Source organism: Sturnira hondurensis, unplaced genomic scaffold, assembly GCF_014824575.4.
Source record: "Sturnira hondurensis isolate 20B ecotype Veracruz unplaced genomic scaffold, ASM1482457v3 Scaffold0021143, whole genome shotgun sequence".
Lineage (NCBI taxonomy): Eukaryota > Metazoa > Chordata > Mammalia > Chiroptera > Phyllostomidae > Sturnira > Sturnira hondurensis.
The window spans coordinates 23,701,898-23,718,714 of NW_028093774.1; the positions used below are offsets into that span (position 1 = coordinate 23,701,898).

General features: G+C 45.4%; 1 protein-coding gene and 1 pseudogene across 1 annotated transcript in view; both read right to left on the reverse strand.

The window, feature by feature from the left end:
• Positions 1–573: 573 nt before the first annotated feature.
• LOC118976790 (small ubiquitin-related modifier 2-like) lies at positions 574–955 on the reverse strand (annotated as a pseudogene).
• A 10,948-nt stretch (positions 956–11,903) lies between these two features.
• Positions 11,904–16,817, reverse strand: part of TTC9 (tetratricopeptide repeat domain 9) — a 30,304-nt gene continuing 25,390 nt past the window's right edge. Inside the window, exons 2-3 of the mRNA XM_037031268.1 lie at positions 16,300–16,482; positions 11,904–13,830 (exon numbers count right to left, since the gene is read on the reverse strand). Coding sequence (XP_036887163.1) covers positions 13,751–13,830; positions 16,300–16,482 — 263 coding nt within the window. The 3' untranslated portion in view covers positions 11,904–13,750. The remainder of the gene's footprint in view (positions 13,831–16,299; positions 16,483–16,817) is intronic.

Below are 16,817 nucleotides of genomic sequence, written 5' to 3' on the forward strand. Positions count from 1 at the left end.
TTTAATACTTAGCCCAGCTCAGGCAGGTGGAAGCTCCTAATTTTTTTCTCATTTTAAACAAGAAGTTTATTTAAACAACCACACGCTTGACTTGAAGGGAATACTACCTAGGATTCATTTCTTTGAGTACTTTATCCCTACTTAAAGACAGATTGCCCTACATGTAACAGCTATGTACAAAAAAGTTATAAAATTGTCTTGGTCTCACAATGATAAATAAAAAACATTAAAATTAAAATTCTCCAATCAAACAAGGTATGCAAGGATTTTTGTGTTGTTCTCCTTTTTCTTAAACAGTGAGAGTAAAACAAGTCACTGGAATCTAAAAATAAGAGCTGAATGAACATGTCACTGATGGAGAAGGGGTATCTTCCGAGAACCAGTATTTCCCCTATCCCATCTCCACGCGATGTCAATCAAAATATACCTTTGGACATTTAGTTAAAAAATGCAAATGCTTGTGCACATACATCAGTAACTTTATGCACAATTAAGGACTGGGGAAAGGGAAAATGAAAATATAGAGGACACTATATTGTAGTAATCAAGGTGTGGTGGAACCAAGTTGCAGTTTTCTGAGAATGTCTTCTTGGTCTGCAGGAATGGAGTTCTGACGGGAAGTAGCAGGTTCCCTTTTTAGTGGACACCTCCTGTCTGCTGCTGGAAATCCTCAATCGTATCTTCATCCTCCAGCCACACAACTGTGCAGGTGTGTCTGTTTCACTGATTGGCTGCCCATCAATTCGGAATCTGATCTGCCTCACTGACAAACCCGGTTGTTCATAACAGGCTTTTATTAGTTTACTAAGCGGTGTGTGCCTCTTAATCTTAAACGGCACCACAGAACCATCCTGCTCCACCACCTTCAAATTAACGTGATCTCAGTCTCGACTCCTTCCTTGGGCTTTTTGTTGGCCATGGTGAGCGCCAGAGTCTCTTCAGCTGCTGCTTCACAAAAGAGGTACGAGGTCTGTTGGAAGCTGCTTTTCTTATCCCTATTCTTGCTGTTGAGGGCTGGAGTCTGTCCTGTGCATCTTTGTTACAGCACCTCATGGTAGTAATCGCTTGCCGTTAACATTTTCCACGAATATGCATTTGCCGGGAGTTGTGGCAAGTCCCCCACCCTAGCACAATTAATGAGTGAGTGATGAAGGGAGCGGACAAAAACTCTTGAACACTGGGCAAAAACGGTCTGAAAAGAAGGGTCATCCCTGCTAGGTTGTAAGCCAGCAAGACGAGGTTGTGGCACAGAGGCCTCCCAGGGATCTGACTTATGCCCAGTGTTCATCAGTGTTTTCATTAATGACTGCAAAGATGGAGTGCAGAGTATGCTAATCAAATTGGTGAAGCCTGCGAGGCGGGATAGAAGCTGAGCACTTAGGAGGCCAGCTCCAGCTTGCAGACAGTACTTGACAAATTAGATAAATAAACAGAGTCAATAAACGGAGCTCCAGGAGCTTCAGGCTTCAAGTGGCTCCGAGAGAGCACACACCTCTCATGGCTCTGCCCAGACAAGGCTTGACCCACTTTTCTTCAGGCTTCACCTGGCTTGACTGCACATTTGGGGCAAATCTGAGTGCAGTTCCCTTGAGGGACTTGGGCCTGGAGGCCTCACGGTCCAAGTCCTTACTCCAAAGGCTAAGCTGTCCTCATTTCGCCCTGCCCCACCCCTCCTTGCCCTAGCCATCTGCTTAGCTGGGTCCCTTGGGGAAAGGAGATGGCTCCACTCACCCCTGCAAAGACCAGAGACTTGGTAAAGATAGGAATTTGCCCCATGGTGCCCCACTCCTGCCCACCAACATGGAGCTACCCTTCTCTCTTCCTCGATAGTCTCATCATTAAGCCACTTCTTTTCCCATTTGATGCTACACGGGGGGTTCCTTGGGAAAGTGTGTTGGGTGTGAAAGAAGGGACAAGGACACAGTGTGACCTGGTAGGGAAGGCCCTCTGCCTGCCCTGCCAGCCTCTGGGAGGGAGAGGCGTCTGAGCAGTTTGGCAGTTACAAGCCTGTGTGGGCTTTGCAGCCCCTGCCCCATCCTCCTTCTCAGAGCTACTTCTCTGAGTCAGGTCCCTCTGCTTACCAGTAATCGAAAGCCACTCAATTTATCTTAATCGAAATGAGAGTACTTGATTTGGAGAACAAGAGAGATTCTCAGGAAACTTAAGAGCTGGTGAGAGGGTCTCCGTGGACCATGGTGTGGCCCTCTTTCTTCCTCTTCTCTGCAGTTGCAAAGTTCTCTGCTCCTGCTTTTACTCCGCACGCCTGATTCTTTCTCCTTTCTCAGTTGGCCTTTGGGGTACCCATGGCTACACCCTGGTGTTACAGCCCCACCTTTATGGAGGGCCTAGCAGTGAGGACTAATGTCTTTATATCCAAATCTACATTTCTGGGAAAAGGAAACTGCACTAGGGTCAAGTTCCTACCCCGGCCTGAAGAGGTGTGGTACGTGCTTTGTACCAATACGCCAGTAACAACCCACTTTGGTGGTGGGGTGGCAGGTTCTCAGAGAAGGGGCGAGAGTGGGGAACCACCCAATCAGGTGTTCAATGCATCCCTAAGCTTCAGTTTGCCCATGTGAACATGGGAATCCTGTTACCCACCTCACAGGAATAAATAAAATACTTTATGGAGAGTGTTTGACATAGGGGCTGATACATAGTAAGTGCTGTCACTTGTGAGCAATTGCTCTTATTCACGATGAGGCTCACTAGACTTGGTGGGAGGATCCCTGAGGTGAGACGGGCCCAGGTGGGGAAAGGAGCTCCGAAGGGACAGGCCTAAGGGAGGTGACTACGCGGAACGTGTCTGCATTCGTCAGCTGTTGGTTGCAAGGAGCAGATGGGAAAGGAGGAAGCTGGAGAATTTGGCCTTTCTACAAGCTCAGTGACAGCTCCAATGGCACCTAAGAGCCCTGTTGACCTCCTGCTCTAAGGCTACTTAGTTTAATCCGCTGAGGACGAGGTGTCAGCGCCTTCTTACCCTGAAGTGTATGCCAACCGGGGCATTGGCATGTCTTTTTAATCTTTTTGTTTCCTTATAGAATTTGACATTAAAAGTCAGTCTACCATTAACTCATAACCATGCTAGATGGTCAGACACTCCATCCCCATCATCTTTATTTCTACCCCTCCATCTTCTCTAAAGCTCCTCTGCAAGAAAACAAAACCCAAACCGAACCAAACAAAAAAACCCAACAACAAAACTTTCTCCAGCTTCGCCAGTATGAATTCATGAGATAAATGAAATCAATGCCTGGACCAGAAAGGACCAGTTCTGCTTGGAGCCAGCTAGGATAGCCTAACACATATCATAGAAAATTAGAACTATAAGAGACCTTACCAGTAGTTTAGGGATTTTTAAATACCAGTCTGTGAATCAGTATCAAAACTTAGCTTCTAAATAAAGCAGTTTCCAGATCCCCACCGACTGTCTGGCTCTGATACCCAGGCAGATTTTGGACTCGCTTTCACCCCTTGATAGATGAGGATAAGGTCAATGAGACCTGCCACAGGTTCTGGGTCCCACAGACAATGATAGCACATTGTGGTTCAGGTTTCCTCAGTCATAGGTCACGGTGCTTATCTGCATGTCTAAGCCCACGTGCATGCCAAAGAAACAGAAGCCCTGTAATACTGAATCCAAAAGTAAAAATTTGGGGAACATTTTGATAAGGTGAGCCTTACCTTACCAGAGCTGACCCCAACATATTGCAAACATCTTCATCCCCAGCCCCACCCCTCAGCCTGCACTCAGCCTCGCCCCAAAAGCTCGCTGCTTTGAGGTTGGGAGAGTGAGGGGAGAGACTAAGAGCCCTCCATGATTTTAACAATTTCAGTACATTCTAAATCTAAGAAAATAATTTTTCATGTAAGCTGCCGGGCTCCATTTAGGACTTATCAAAACAAGCAAAACAAAACATAAAACCAGACCAAGCAGTAACTATAGCTCAGGACTCCCTTGATGGCCTTGGAAACCTTTATGACCTTCTAACTTTGGGTGACTAATTGGTCCTTAGTTCTTCCCCTTAGGAGCTCTCTGTCTCCTTCTCCCTTGGTGCTTCTCTCTATGCGTGTGACTCTCAGACTTTCCCCTGCAGCCTAGCCTCTCCCCAGCACACATCCCTTCTGGGACTGCCTGTCACCACCTTCCTCTTCCAATGCATTCCAGATGGACCTCAGTCCTCTCCATCGATGAGATTTTTCTTCCCCCATCCCCCACCCACCTCCTTTGGCCAGCACCTCCACAATGCTTCTCATCTCCTAAGCTTGGAAGGGAGGGTTCCACTTAAGTACTGCTGGACTCCATATTTGTTGTTGTTTTATGTTGGATTAAATACAGAAAGAATGATCAAGTCTGTAGTTGGCATGAAGTTGGGGCAATTAGCCAATATAGGTGATGGAATCAAGATGAAAATGCTCCCAACGAGCTGTAAGGAATGATGGAAATCAATACAATTAAGTTTAATAGGAATAAAATTGTGCATTAAGATAAAAAGATATATAGTGTTACAGCACTAGGCTATTCCATTTGTATACATTTCAAAAACAATTTTGTTTTTGCAAAATTACTCTATGGAGCTAGAAATCAGAATTGTAGTTACCTCTAGGATTTCATGGTGGAGACTGGCTGGAAAGGGGGCCCGAGAAAACTTTGTGGGTGGAGGACAATGTTCTGTGTTTTGATGTGTTGGTTGCAGGAGCATATTCATTTTTAGGACTTATCCGCTGACACTTGAGAGCTGTGCATTTTACAGTACATAATTCTAAATCACATGGGTCATAAGGCAATTGCATGTTTAACCATTTGAGGAACTGCCAGAAGGCACTACCACCAGGAGGGCCTGAGGGTTCTGATTACTCTCCATCCTCACCAACACTTGTTGTCTGTCTTTTTGTTGATTGCCATCCTACTGGGTTCAAAGTGGTATCTCATTTTGGTTTCTGATTTGCATTTCTTTAGTGGCTAAGGATGTTGAGCTTCTGTTAATGTGTTTAGTGTGACCATTTGCATATCTTCTTTGGAAAAATGTTTATTCACAGGCTCTGCCTATTTTTAAAGTGGCTTATTTGTCTTTTATTGGCGAGTTATAGTAATTATTTATATATTCTAGACACAACGATCAGATATATGATTGCAATTTTTCCACAGGCTGTGAGTTGTCATTTTGCTTTCTTGTCAGTGTCCTTCAAAAAAACGAAAGTTTAAAACTTTAATAGAAGAAAAAAATCCAGATTATCTACTTTTTTCTTTTGTTGCTTATGCTTTTGGTGTCGTATCCAGGTGTTCATCACCTACCAAGATCATAAAGATTTACACATACATTCTAAGAGTTTTATAGTTTTAGCTCTTATATCTAGGTCTTTAATCCATTTTGAGTAAATTTTTGTATATGGTGTGAAATAGTGGTTCAACTTCATTTTTTTCATGTTACTCTCCAGTTGTCTGAGCAAGTTTGTTGAAAAGACTCTTTCCCCCACTGAATTTGCTTAGTATTCTGGTCCAAAATCAACTTACCATAAGTCTGGGCGTTTATTTCTGGGTTACATCTCTATTCCATTGATCTGTTGCCAATGTCACACCAGTACCATACTGTCTTGATTACTGCAGCTTTGTATTTAGTTTTGAAATCAAGAAGTGTCAGTCCTCCAACTTCTGCTCTTCTTTTTCAGGATTGTTTTGGCTACTCATGGGCCCCTTGAATTTCCATAGGAGGTTTAAGATCAGTGTGTAAGTTTCTGCAAGGAAATAGGTTGTGATATTGATGGAGACTGTGTTGCATCTGTATTGCTATCTTAACAATATCGTCTTCCATTTTGTGAACATTGGCTATCTTCTCATTAATTTAGGTCTCCTTTAATTTCTTTCAACAACGCTTTCGTATTCTTCAGAGTACAAGTTTTTCCCTTCTTTTGCTAAATTTTCCCACAGTATTTTATTCTTTTATTGTTTTTCTTCTTTTATTTTTGTTTAGAATATATTATTGAAGTAATTTTGTTTATTTTCACCTTTTAAATGTGGCCACTAGGAAATTTAAAATGGCATAGGTGGCTCACATTATATTTCTGCTTGGCAGTGCTGTTCTAGGAGAGCAAAGCTGAGATTAGAGAAAACGAGGAACACAGAGCAATGGGAGATGTTTAGGATGCTCATGGAATTATGACTCTGGCATTATGTTTACTCTGGCATTATGAAACCCGGTCTAGAAGTTTTGCTTATTATGGAAATCACAAGTCTTGGAGAGCTTCTGATGGCACTTGGAGACATGTGTAGCCACCCGTCTCAGTTCTACGCAGAGGGAATTTAATCAGCTGTGACCTTCAGAGTCCACAGTGACTTCTCAGCCCTTGGGTCTACAGAGTAGTAAAAGTGACATTGCCTGAGCTCAGGCGTAAAAAAACAGGAAAGAAGATAAGGAAAGACAGCTCTTGATCTCAAGACCTCAAATCTTTTCACATCACAACTAGGAAAAGGAATCGCAGAGCATTGCCGTCAACCCTGGACCAAGGCTGACTCATCTCTCACCACTTCTGCTCTGCCAGTTGGCACCCTCTCAGGGAAACCTTCCCGGGCCCTCCAGAACTGGTATCAGTGCTACATCAGTGTGTGCCCTTGGCGTTTCTGTTACACAGATTTGGGGTTGCTTGCTTACTTTTCTTCCTTCTCTATAGACTGTAAGCTTGTGAAGCAGAAAAAATAACTTGTTAACCATCAAACCATCTACACAGAGGGAATGGAATGATAAATATTTAGTGAAGGAATGAATGAATGACTACTACCTTTCTTCTTTTATTCATATATGTGTGTGTGTGTGTATGTGTGTATATATATATATATATATATATATATATATATATATATATATATCCAGTTTAAAATGGAATTGGAGTTGCCGTTCTAGAGGAACAGTTTTGCATGTCTTATGTCTCAAACATTTGGAATGCTAAAACAGCAAAATAACCTTTGGATTGGACCTAAGGCAACATTGTGTTTCCCAGAACTGTTTGCAAGGAAAACAAGAAAGCAGATATGACTCCTGGACTGATGACAACTGTACTGAAAATGAAAAACATTGTTTTGAGTTCACGTCACTATGTAAGTTTATCTGCACCAATAAAAATGCCTTCCTTCAACAGATGTCATCGGTCCCCTTCCCTTTGTCATGCATAACCCTTTCCTTTGTCTCCTAATCCGAGCAGTTTGGATTTGGGTTTCTGCCCAAATCTGAGTTTGGGTTTCTATCTGAATCAGTCCTTCCTGAATAGCTATTCTTTTCTGATCTCAAATGAATGCGGTTGCCTCTTACTTTGGTCTTTATTTTTAGTTAACATTTCTTTGGAAGAGAATAATTTCACAGCATTATATTAAAAAAAGAGAGACAGGGGCTTTGTAAGTGTGTGTTAGTTCAGTGGACAGAGTACTAAGTTTGTTGTCAGAAAAGCAATATGAGTTCCAGCTCTGGGCTCTGTTATTTACTAGCTATGTGACCTTGAATAAGTCACTTACCTTTGAACTTCAGCCCTCATCTATGAGATCAGAGAGCTGTGGGATTCCTTCCAGCCCTAATATTCTGTGAACTGTTGGAAACAGGGCAAATCTGGCTTTTCAATGTAGGCTTGTTTCCAGAAAAGCAATTCAACAGAACAGCTGCAATCTCCAACGTTTTGCAGGGGCCTCTGCCTCCTCCCCCTCCTCCATGTCTCAGCAAATATTAATAGCCAAGGGCCTCGGTGAGTGCGGTTTTTAATAGAATCCAATTTCAGTCCATTTAGAGTGGGACTTTTCATGCTGACTTGGTAATTTGAACTCTGTCAGGCCTGAGGGAATGACTGCATTTTCCCGGTCTCTGCTGCTGGCCCTGGGGCTGGAGTTGGGGAGGGGGAGCATGTAGGCACTGGGAGTGGAAAGCATCTTAATTAAAGCGGCTGCAGGTGAGCTGTTTTGACCTCAGCATCCAGTCCTGCCTTTGTAACCCTGAGAGGTGGGATGAGGATCCCAAGGCGAGGACTACTCTCTTTTTTGACAGTTGCCTTCACCTTCAAGTTCAAAAGCCACTTGGCCTCTGGGCGGAGCCCCAGGAGGAAAACTGTTGATTTGGGGGTGTGCCTAAAAGACAATTGGTTCCGAAAAGCATCAGAATTATTCCACCTGATTGCTATAAATCCTTGGTATGCTTGGAGAGCACATGCTGCAGAATGGGGGCTTCCTCTTTCCCCTGTGTCACCCAAGTAGTGGTGCTGTTTGGTCAGAGCAATCCAAGGGCCTGTTGGAAGCTCTCCTCCTTCTGGAGTTCAGTGTGGGACTCTGGGAGACTGACAGGCAGGTACTAGCAGCCACACTACAAATGAGGAAACAGAGGCCCAGGGTGGGGGAAGAGGAGTGGAGGTTGATTTCATGTTGACTCTGTGCTAGGCACTGAGCTAGGAGGCAGGCATTTCTGAATTCTCCCGACACCCTTTAAAGGGAAATATGATATTGTCCTCACGTTTAAGTGAGGCTAATGAGAACCTGAAAAGTCAAGACTGCTCCAAGGTCACACAGCCAGTAAATGTCAAAGCTGGTATTCCAATAAAGGTCCCTCTGTCCACTCTAAAGATCACACGGTTTGAAACAGTGAAGCTGGTGGCTCTGATTTATCTGCTGGTCTAGCTCACCAGCAGCTTTTTAACCTGGCTGGTCATCAGAAACACTTCAGGACTTAAAAAAAACAATAACAACTATAGTATCTTGAGCATTATTCCCCGTGAATCTGACTCAGTGGGAGGGTTTGAGTCAGAGCCTGAGATTATGCATTTTTAAATACCTACTTCAAATGATTCTGATGTTTTGGAAAGCACAGCAGTGGAGCACATGGCTTCTCTTATAACCCAAGTCTCCTAGGATTTCTTCAGTTCTCAGAAGCACAGTCCAGCACTGCATTTACCTCAAGTAACATTTACCACCGAAACCATCATTCATTCATTCCAGGCTCAGTGCTCAACATTTATTGAGCACTTACTATGTGCAGGCATTGTGCTAGACATTCTGGCTGCAAAAACGAGTAAACCACAGTGCAGCCTTGAATAGCCAGATAGTGAGGGAGACCAACGTAAATAGGAAATTCTGCTTCACTGCAGCAAAGGCTAGCCAGAGGTAGGCTCGTGTGAGGAGTGCAGACTAAGGGGTCAGGGAAGGCCTTCAAGTTGCGATGCGTAAAGTTTTAAAGGAGGTGGCAAGGCAAAGAGGGAGTTGGGGGAGTAAGGCATGGGCAGGGAGGCAGGGGGAACAGCATGGAAAGGCCCAGAAACCCAGAACAATGGGTTCAGGGAGCGAAAGGAAGCTGTGCAGGGGTGGAGTGCAGGGCCCCTAGAGCAGAAGACCAGCAGGTGAGCCTGGGAGAGTCAGTGGGAAAAATCACATGGGAGACTGTGTGTGTTTATGCTAAGCAGTTTGGCTTTCAAAGTGATGAGAAGCCACTACAGGTTTCTAGGCTGTGGAGCGACATAATCGATGGAGGTTTAGAAGGGGCACTGACAAAATAGGGGAGGGAGCAGCAGGCAGAAGAAGCTGGCAACAGAGGAACAAATTAGTTGCAGAATTAAGGATTTATGTATGTCAAAAAAGCACCACAAACAAAGTTAGGAAGCAAAGCACTTGGAAAGCTTATTCACGGTGTTTCTTGACAAAAATGATATTCTTAATAAAATTACATGTTGATAATAAAGGTAAACATACAAAATCAAATACATAGAACATTCACAAAGAAAGAAGTACAAATGATCGACAAGCAAGATGTTAGTCAGTAATAATCAAAGAAACACAAGATCAAATAGCATTGACTTCCTGTCATTTTCCTATCAAATTGGGGAAGATCTGATAAGTGCTAATCCCCATCATTAGTGAGGGTGCAGAAAATGGGGAGCTCTCGAGACTGCAGATAAGAAAGTGCTTTGGTTCGAACTTTCTGGAGGGCAGTTGGCAACATATATCAAAATTCTGAAAGGTAGCCAAGCAATTTCTTCCTTGGATTTTTTTTTTTATCCTAAGGAACTAGTTATAGATATGTGCAGAATGTAGTGACAAGAATGTTTGTTGCGATCTTATTTACAATGAAGATTGGGAACGAAGGGCGTAATCACTAGGAGGAGATTGGTTACCAAATGAGGACCCATCTATGTGATGGGGAAGCTGTTGAAAACGTTTGAGAGGCATGCAAAAAAGGGTACATTCATGATATAGTAAGTGAAGTAGCACAAGGCGCAAAAAACCATGTCCGCACGCTACCGTTTGTGTGACAAAAGAATATATACATGTGTTTGAAAATGCTTCAGTGTCTGGAAGGGTGCATGGGTGATGGAAGGGACGCCAGGTGCTGGCACATGGCGGGGCAGGAGGCGTACTTCTCACTATAGAGATTTTTGTAACTTTTAAATTTTGTGTCTGTGTATGTATTACAGATTCTAAAATATAAACACGCATTTCGAAAAGTAAGTTATTTAAGAGGAGGGTGTACACTAGGAGGGTGTACATATGGGTATACTGTGTGATCTTTTCATTAAAAAAAAAACCTGTGTATTGTGTACATTTGACCCCAAAAGGGCCAAACTATTCTTCCAAAGGATTATAATGTTTGTCTTGGGTGGTAGGATTATGGGTTGGGGTCTGTCTTTTTCCCCCCTAAAATTCTACAATACACACACGAGGCTTCCAGAATAATGACAAGAAAAGTGTGATTTTTTTTCCACTAAGAGTCTGTCACAAAAGTCCAAGCAGGAGATGATAGAGCAGGTTGGGTCCAGGTTAGTGCACCCGGTGGCATCCAACAGTGACACCTGCAAAGGAAGCGCGTAATTAAACGCGGCCCCTGGTTTGGGGAGGTGCGGGGAGAAGGAAGCTGAAGGTGAACACACCTGATGTTGCTGAACAGCTCTCTGCAGTCTCTGTTGAACAAATGAACAGAAACTTCGCCCCTCACCCCCAACATTAGCTACTACCCCAGGCAGCCTTTTAACTTTGGGTCACAGTGAGTGCAGTTCCAGGAAGCGCGTGGATCTGAGTCACCAGACAAGCAGACAGCCTGTACACTTGTACTAGGAGGTCCCACGAGGTTGTCCTCACCTACTTCTGGTTTTCAACCTTTCTCTTTGGAAGGATGGCAACGGTCTTATCCCCATCTGTCCAGCCCTGCTGCGACTCACTCTCCGAGGCAAGTCCTCTATCCTGATCCATGCTGGGAATAGTTCCTCTCAGTCCTTCCTGAATGCAAGACCAAAGGAAGACCCTGCCAGTTTGAGCTGCTTGGCCAGGCCACCTCTGACTTCCTCTTGTCCTTCTGGGTCTAACAAGCAGTTCGCCAGCTCTCAGGCTTTCTGGGCTGGAGCAGGGGAGTTCGCACGTGTGCCAGTGCCGTGTATCCTGCAGGGTGGTTTCGAACTGGGGCCGTGTGAAACTATCTTGGAGGAACAGAGCGTAGAGAGGAACGCGGTAGAGGTGGGGTAGACTGTGGCAGCGGCGGCAGCTTTTTCCTTGGCTTCATCCCCAGAAGCTGAGCTACTGGCAAGCCGCTGTGGGCCCTTGGACATTTCCAGCACTTTTTACAGTCCCCATTGGACGCCTTTGAGGAGCTACGTGAATATAACTTGTGCTGCTAGCTTCTGGGCTCCTCAGCAGGGATTAGATCCTGCAGTGGTGGAGCCTCTGATTAAACAAATAACCCGTAATTAACTTTGTGTTTCCTTTCCATCATTGCCTATAATTGTGACTTTTCCCCTGTGCTGGGGGTGGGGTGAGGAAAGCTAGGTGGATTGTTTGGATTCTACCCATCAGCAAGTAGGATGAACAATACACAGAAAGAACTGCTGGGTCTCAGCTATCTTTTCCTGGCCTGGCACCTCCCTGTCCACTAGGAAGTTTAGTGTTAGGGACCTTTTTTTTTTTTTTTTGCCTTGGGCATTTTAAATACAAGAGGCAGCTCAGGCACCACCATTGACATAGTCAAGGCTTTTCCACTTAATACACATGGTTCTGCTCTTGAATGGTTGTAACTGCTCAATATACTCTGGAGAGCAGCAACTATAGTAGAGTTCACAGCTAGAGCTCTGGAGTCAGACGGACCTGGTTCAAACCCTAGCTATTCCACTTAAGGCCATGCAACCTTGGGGCAGTTCATTTTTCTGGTCTTCAGTTTTCTTATCCATCAAAGAGCAATGCTATCTCATAGGAGAACAACATGAAAGAAATGAGATTATACATGTAAAGGTCTGAGGGTAGTGCATTTAATAAATGCTAACTATTAACATTATTGCATCTGTATATATTTTAATTGTACAATACTGTCTCTTTCACTAATCACACAGAAAATACATGAAAGTGCTTTGGAAAATTTAAAGCATCATATACATTAAAGGTGTCATTGGTAACCATCTCACATGAGTCTTTCTCAACTCCTTCGTCTCCTGAAGACTGGGATGATACCCTATGTCCCCCAGCATTATTGCACAATGGTAGGCAATCGACAAGCCCTCAAGAAATGCTTCTTAGTTGACTGGAGCAACACGGCATAAAGAGCGTAGTTATCAGGAGACGAGGCTGGGATAAGATTAGTTTAAGGCAGGAGAGCCAGTCTGCAGTCATCACTTATTCATTCAACAAATATTTGTTGAACACATTCTCTGCGCTAGATATTGAGTCCAGCTAATGTCATCAAAAAGAGGCTGTGCAAGTTCCACCAAGCCAAGTCCCTGGGCAGTCTCCCCAACCCCAGCCTGCGCTAAAAGCACAAAGGCGACAGCCAACATTGTATACTGCTGGACAAACAGGCCATTGCTTTGGGGGAAGCCCCATCCTGCCTGGCTGTAAGTAGCTCTGAGTGAGCTGGGGGAGGGAGTGAAAGTGGGGGAGTGGGCTGCTTCCAACAGAAACGACAGGAACTGCTGCCTGTTAATTTGTTTTTATTTACACTTAATTAGTCCACAGTTCAGTCCCCCAGTCTATACAATGCTCTCTCCCCTAAACGTCCTCTCTCCCTCCCCCATCACCTATGTGGTCAACCCTTGGCCCACTTTACCCTGCCCTTCTGCTGTCATGGCTGCCTGCTGGAGTGGGGTGGGGAGGGCTGGGAGAATGGTATGTGCAGTCACCAGAGGGCACTGAGAGTGGGCTTCAATGGCATGTGAATCCTGGCAGAGTCTCAGATCCCCTAGGGGGAGAGAAGAAAGCACAAGTCAAGGGGAGGGAGGCAGGGGCTGAGGTTACTGTGGGTAGGGGTGGGAAAATCCAGTGTACACATTCGCAGTCTCCTGCCTGGCTTAACCAGTGCTTCTGGTGTTTATCTCATCCCCGGATTCGTCACAGTTGCCTTGAGATGCTCTGGTCTGTCAGAAGGGTGTGGAGGGTCCAGCTAAGCACTCCGTGCCTGCTGCCTTTGGAATGGTACACCTGCCAGGCTCTGTCTCTGTCAGAAGCGCAGGCGTTCCTGGCCCGTGAGAGTCCTCCCCAGCTGTCCCTGCAGAAATTAGGTCCCTCTCAGTGGCTGACCTACCACAGAAGAGGGTATCTCCATTTTCAGGGCAACCCACTCGATTCCAAATTTGCACCTCCTTTTTTCATATTGGGAGTAGGCAGTGAGTTGAGGGGCAACAGGAGGAAGAGGTGGGAGGGGGGGACGGATGGAAGAAGCGGGGAGAAAGGACCAGAAGCCAGGGAGGGGCTCTCCACCGGGGGATGCTGGGAAGTCCAGGTTTGGTGCAGGGGCGACTCTAGACAGGCATCGCGTTACATGGCTTCCTTCTCTCTCTGGGAGCATCTGCTGAGCTTCATCTCTGTCAGCTGGATATACCGAATCACATTGGTGTCTGTGAAGAGAGAAACACTCTTTGGGGGACGCTTGGTGAGGGAACCCCTGGGTCTACCCAGAACCCGTCCACAGTTGTGTCTGCAGCCTATGGACGGGCCACACTCAGCCAAGGTCCACGGTGGCCGAGAGGGCAACCAGGATGTCTGCATTTCTGACACCGCCTCCCCAAGCCAGTGTGGACAGGTCACCCTGACCCAGGGACGGATGGCAAGGAGAGGAGAGGAGGAGGGATTTCTCCCTCTATTTCTGTGAAGCGGCACATCCCAGTGGTCCTGAGTCAGTACAGTTAGTTGACGCTCTGTGTAGAGTTTAATCCTGTGCGTGTTACCAGCTTCTCTGAGCCTCGTGTCTTGTCTGCAAGAAACAGCTTTCATTGTTGAATGCCTACTATGTGCTGTGTTTTTAGCCTTCATTATGTCCTTTAATCCTCATTATAATCCTACAAGGAGTGTGGCATGGTCCTCACTGTGACGAAAGGGAAAGCTGGGCCCCGGAGAGGTTCAGGAAGTCGTCCAAGGAGACACACAGCACGCGGTGCCTCTGACTCCAAAGCATGCCCCTCCTGGGGGCATGACGCCTTTTTTGTGAAATGGCTGTGAGGACCAAAACAGGTTTGTCTAAAAGTGCCTAATCTAATGACGAATAAATATTAGTTCAATGTAATGTTAAAAAATTGAATTGTTTACCCTGGCTGGTGTAGCTCAGTGGATTGAGCGCGGGCCTGTGACTCAGACGATCGCGGTTCGATTCTCAGTCAGGGCACATGCCTGGGTTGCAGGCCGGTTCCCTGCAGGCCAACTCCCAGCAGGGGACGCACGAAAGGCAACCATACATTGATGTTTCTCTCCCTCTCTCCTTCCCTTCCCCTCTAAAGATAAATAAATAAAATCTTTTAAAAAATTGAATTGTTTAAAATGACTCTGCTTCTTTGTCTTATTTTTGTCCTCATAAGTGGAGTTGATCAGCTCACCTCAAGCCGGGGAATGGTCCCCTAATCCCAATTCTTAAACTGGGGAGCAGGGTATGGCATGGAATAGCCGCTTAGCGCTGCACACACCCCATGTCAGAGTGACAGGATGGCCCAGGACGTTTACTTCCCGCAGTAGAAATGAATGCTGCAGGCAGGGTACTCAGAAAACGCCAGGGGCACGGCACCCAGAGCAGTGCTAATACGCAGTAGGCGTTTGAGAAAATTCTGTTGAACTACTCCAGTTCTTAATCCTCCACTGGGTTACAGTACAGTTGGGGGAACACAATCAATATATAGAAAACTAATCAATACATAAAAATAGGCCTGGCTGGTGTGGCTCAGCGGATTAAGTGCCAGCCTGCAGACTGAAAGGTTGGCGGTTCGACTCCCAGTCTGGGCACATGCCTGGGTTGTGGGCTGGGTCCCCAGTTGAAGGTGCGCAAGAGGCAACCATCCGTGTTTCTCTCCTTCTCTTTCTCTCTCCTCCTCCCGTAAAAATAAATAAATAAAATGTTTTAAAAAGTAAAGATATTGGTGTTCTGACAGAAACAAAGAAAAAAGTATATGTTTGGATATTTGCAAATTGATCCTAAAGTTCTTAAAGACATCTAGGAAGGAGAAGCACGTTAAAAAAAATCAGCCACACGAACAACAGTGGCAACACTAAGTCAAAGTCATTGTTGAAATGTTGCCTCTTGAGAAAGGCTCTTTCTTAGCTCCAAGGCTACCACGGCACCCCATTTACTCTTGGTCCTTTTCCTCTGCTTTATTTCCTTCACAGCACTTAACGCTACTAAATATTACATTCTCTACTTGTCCCTTTGCTTACTGTCCATCTTCCTCCATTATAACATAAACTCCTTGAAGGTAGCAACTTTGTTTTGTTCACCGCTATCCATCCAGCACCCAGAGTAGCTCCTGGGCCACTGTAACTGCTCAACAAGTATCTGTGGAGTCAATGAATGGCTGAGCTAGTGGGTAGGAATTAAGCAAATGGTACAGTTAATGGGCACTCTAAGGAACGGGATCTGACTGGGGAAGCCAGAGCATGCTTCCTGGAGGATACTACTGGGCTTAGCACCCAAATCATTCCTATGTATTATGTCTTGCCAACTCTGTGAGCTCCTCAAAAGCAGGGGTCCCCTTTTCTCATTCACATCCCTGGTGCCTGGCACAAATCTTGACACAGTGTAAGCATTCAATATGGATTTATTGAACAAGTGAAGAAAGCTGGATTCTGGGTTGGAAAAGACACCTTTGTCTTTTCCCTATTGTATTTGAAGAGAAGCAGCGCCCGAGCTCCCTGGAACCCAGACCCCAGGCAAGTGCATGGACTGTTTGCTCTCCTCTTTCCAGGTCCTAGCACCCACCTGACCCCTAATCTGCCATTTCTGCACCTGCCTGGCCCTACGCCACGAAAGCTGTCCATCTCATTGAGAAAGTGCCTGGAGCTGCCAGAGGGGGCTGGCGATTAGAGAACATCAGTTTCTGCTTTACCTGTTGGCTGTCGGGTTCTTGCTTCCTTCAGGTAGTAGAGTGCTTTGTCATAGTCCCCAAGGTGGTAGAAGGCCACGCCAGACCGATAAAGGGCTTTGAAGTTCTCCCCTTCCTTCTTCAGGACTTTGAGGCAATACTCCTTGACTCGTTCATAGTTTACCAGCTCTGCCTGGAGCAGGCAGGCTATAGAAGAAGAGAGAAAGAAGGGAAAATGCCATCAACACACAGCAGTAGGCGTGGAATGCCTCTCTTCTGTTCTTTCTCCCCATCCAGAGAAGAGTTAGGAGTGTTGGGGCTTTACGTGGGGGTCCATGCCATGAACCATGTCATCAAATAATCCTGGGTTCTAGGACCCAGTTTCATCAGCTACAAGCTGCATGACTTTGAACAAGTTACTTAGCCTTATGGGTTGAATTGTGCCTCCCCATCCAACAAGATATGTTGGATTCTGAACCCCCAGGACCTTAGAATGTGACCACATTTGGAAGTAGGGTATTTACCAAAGTAATGAAGTTAAA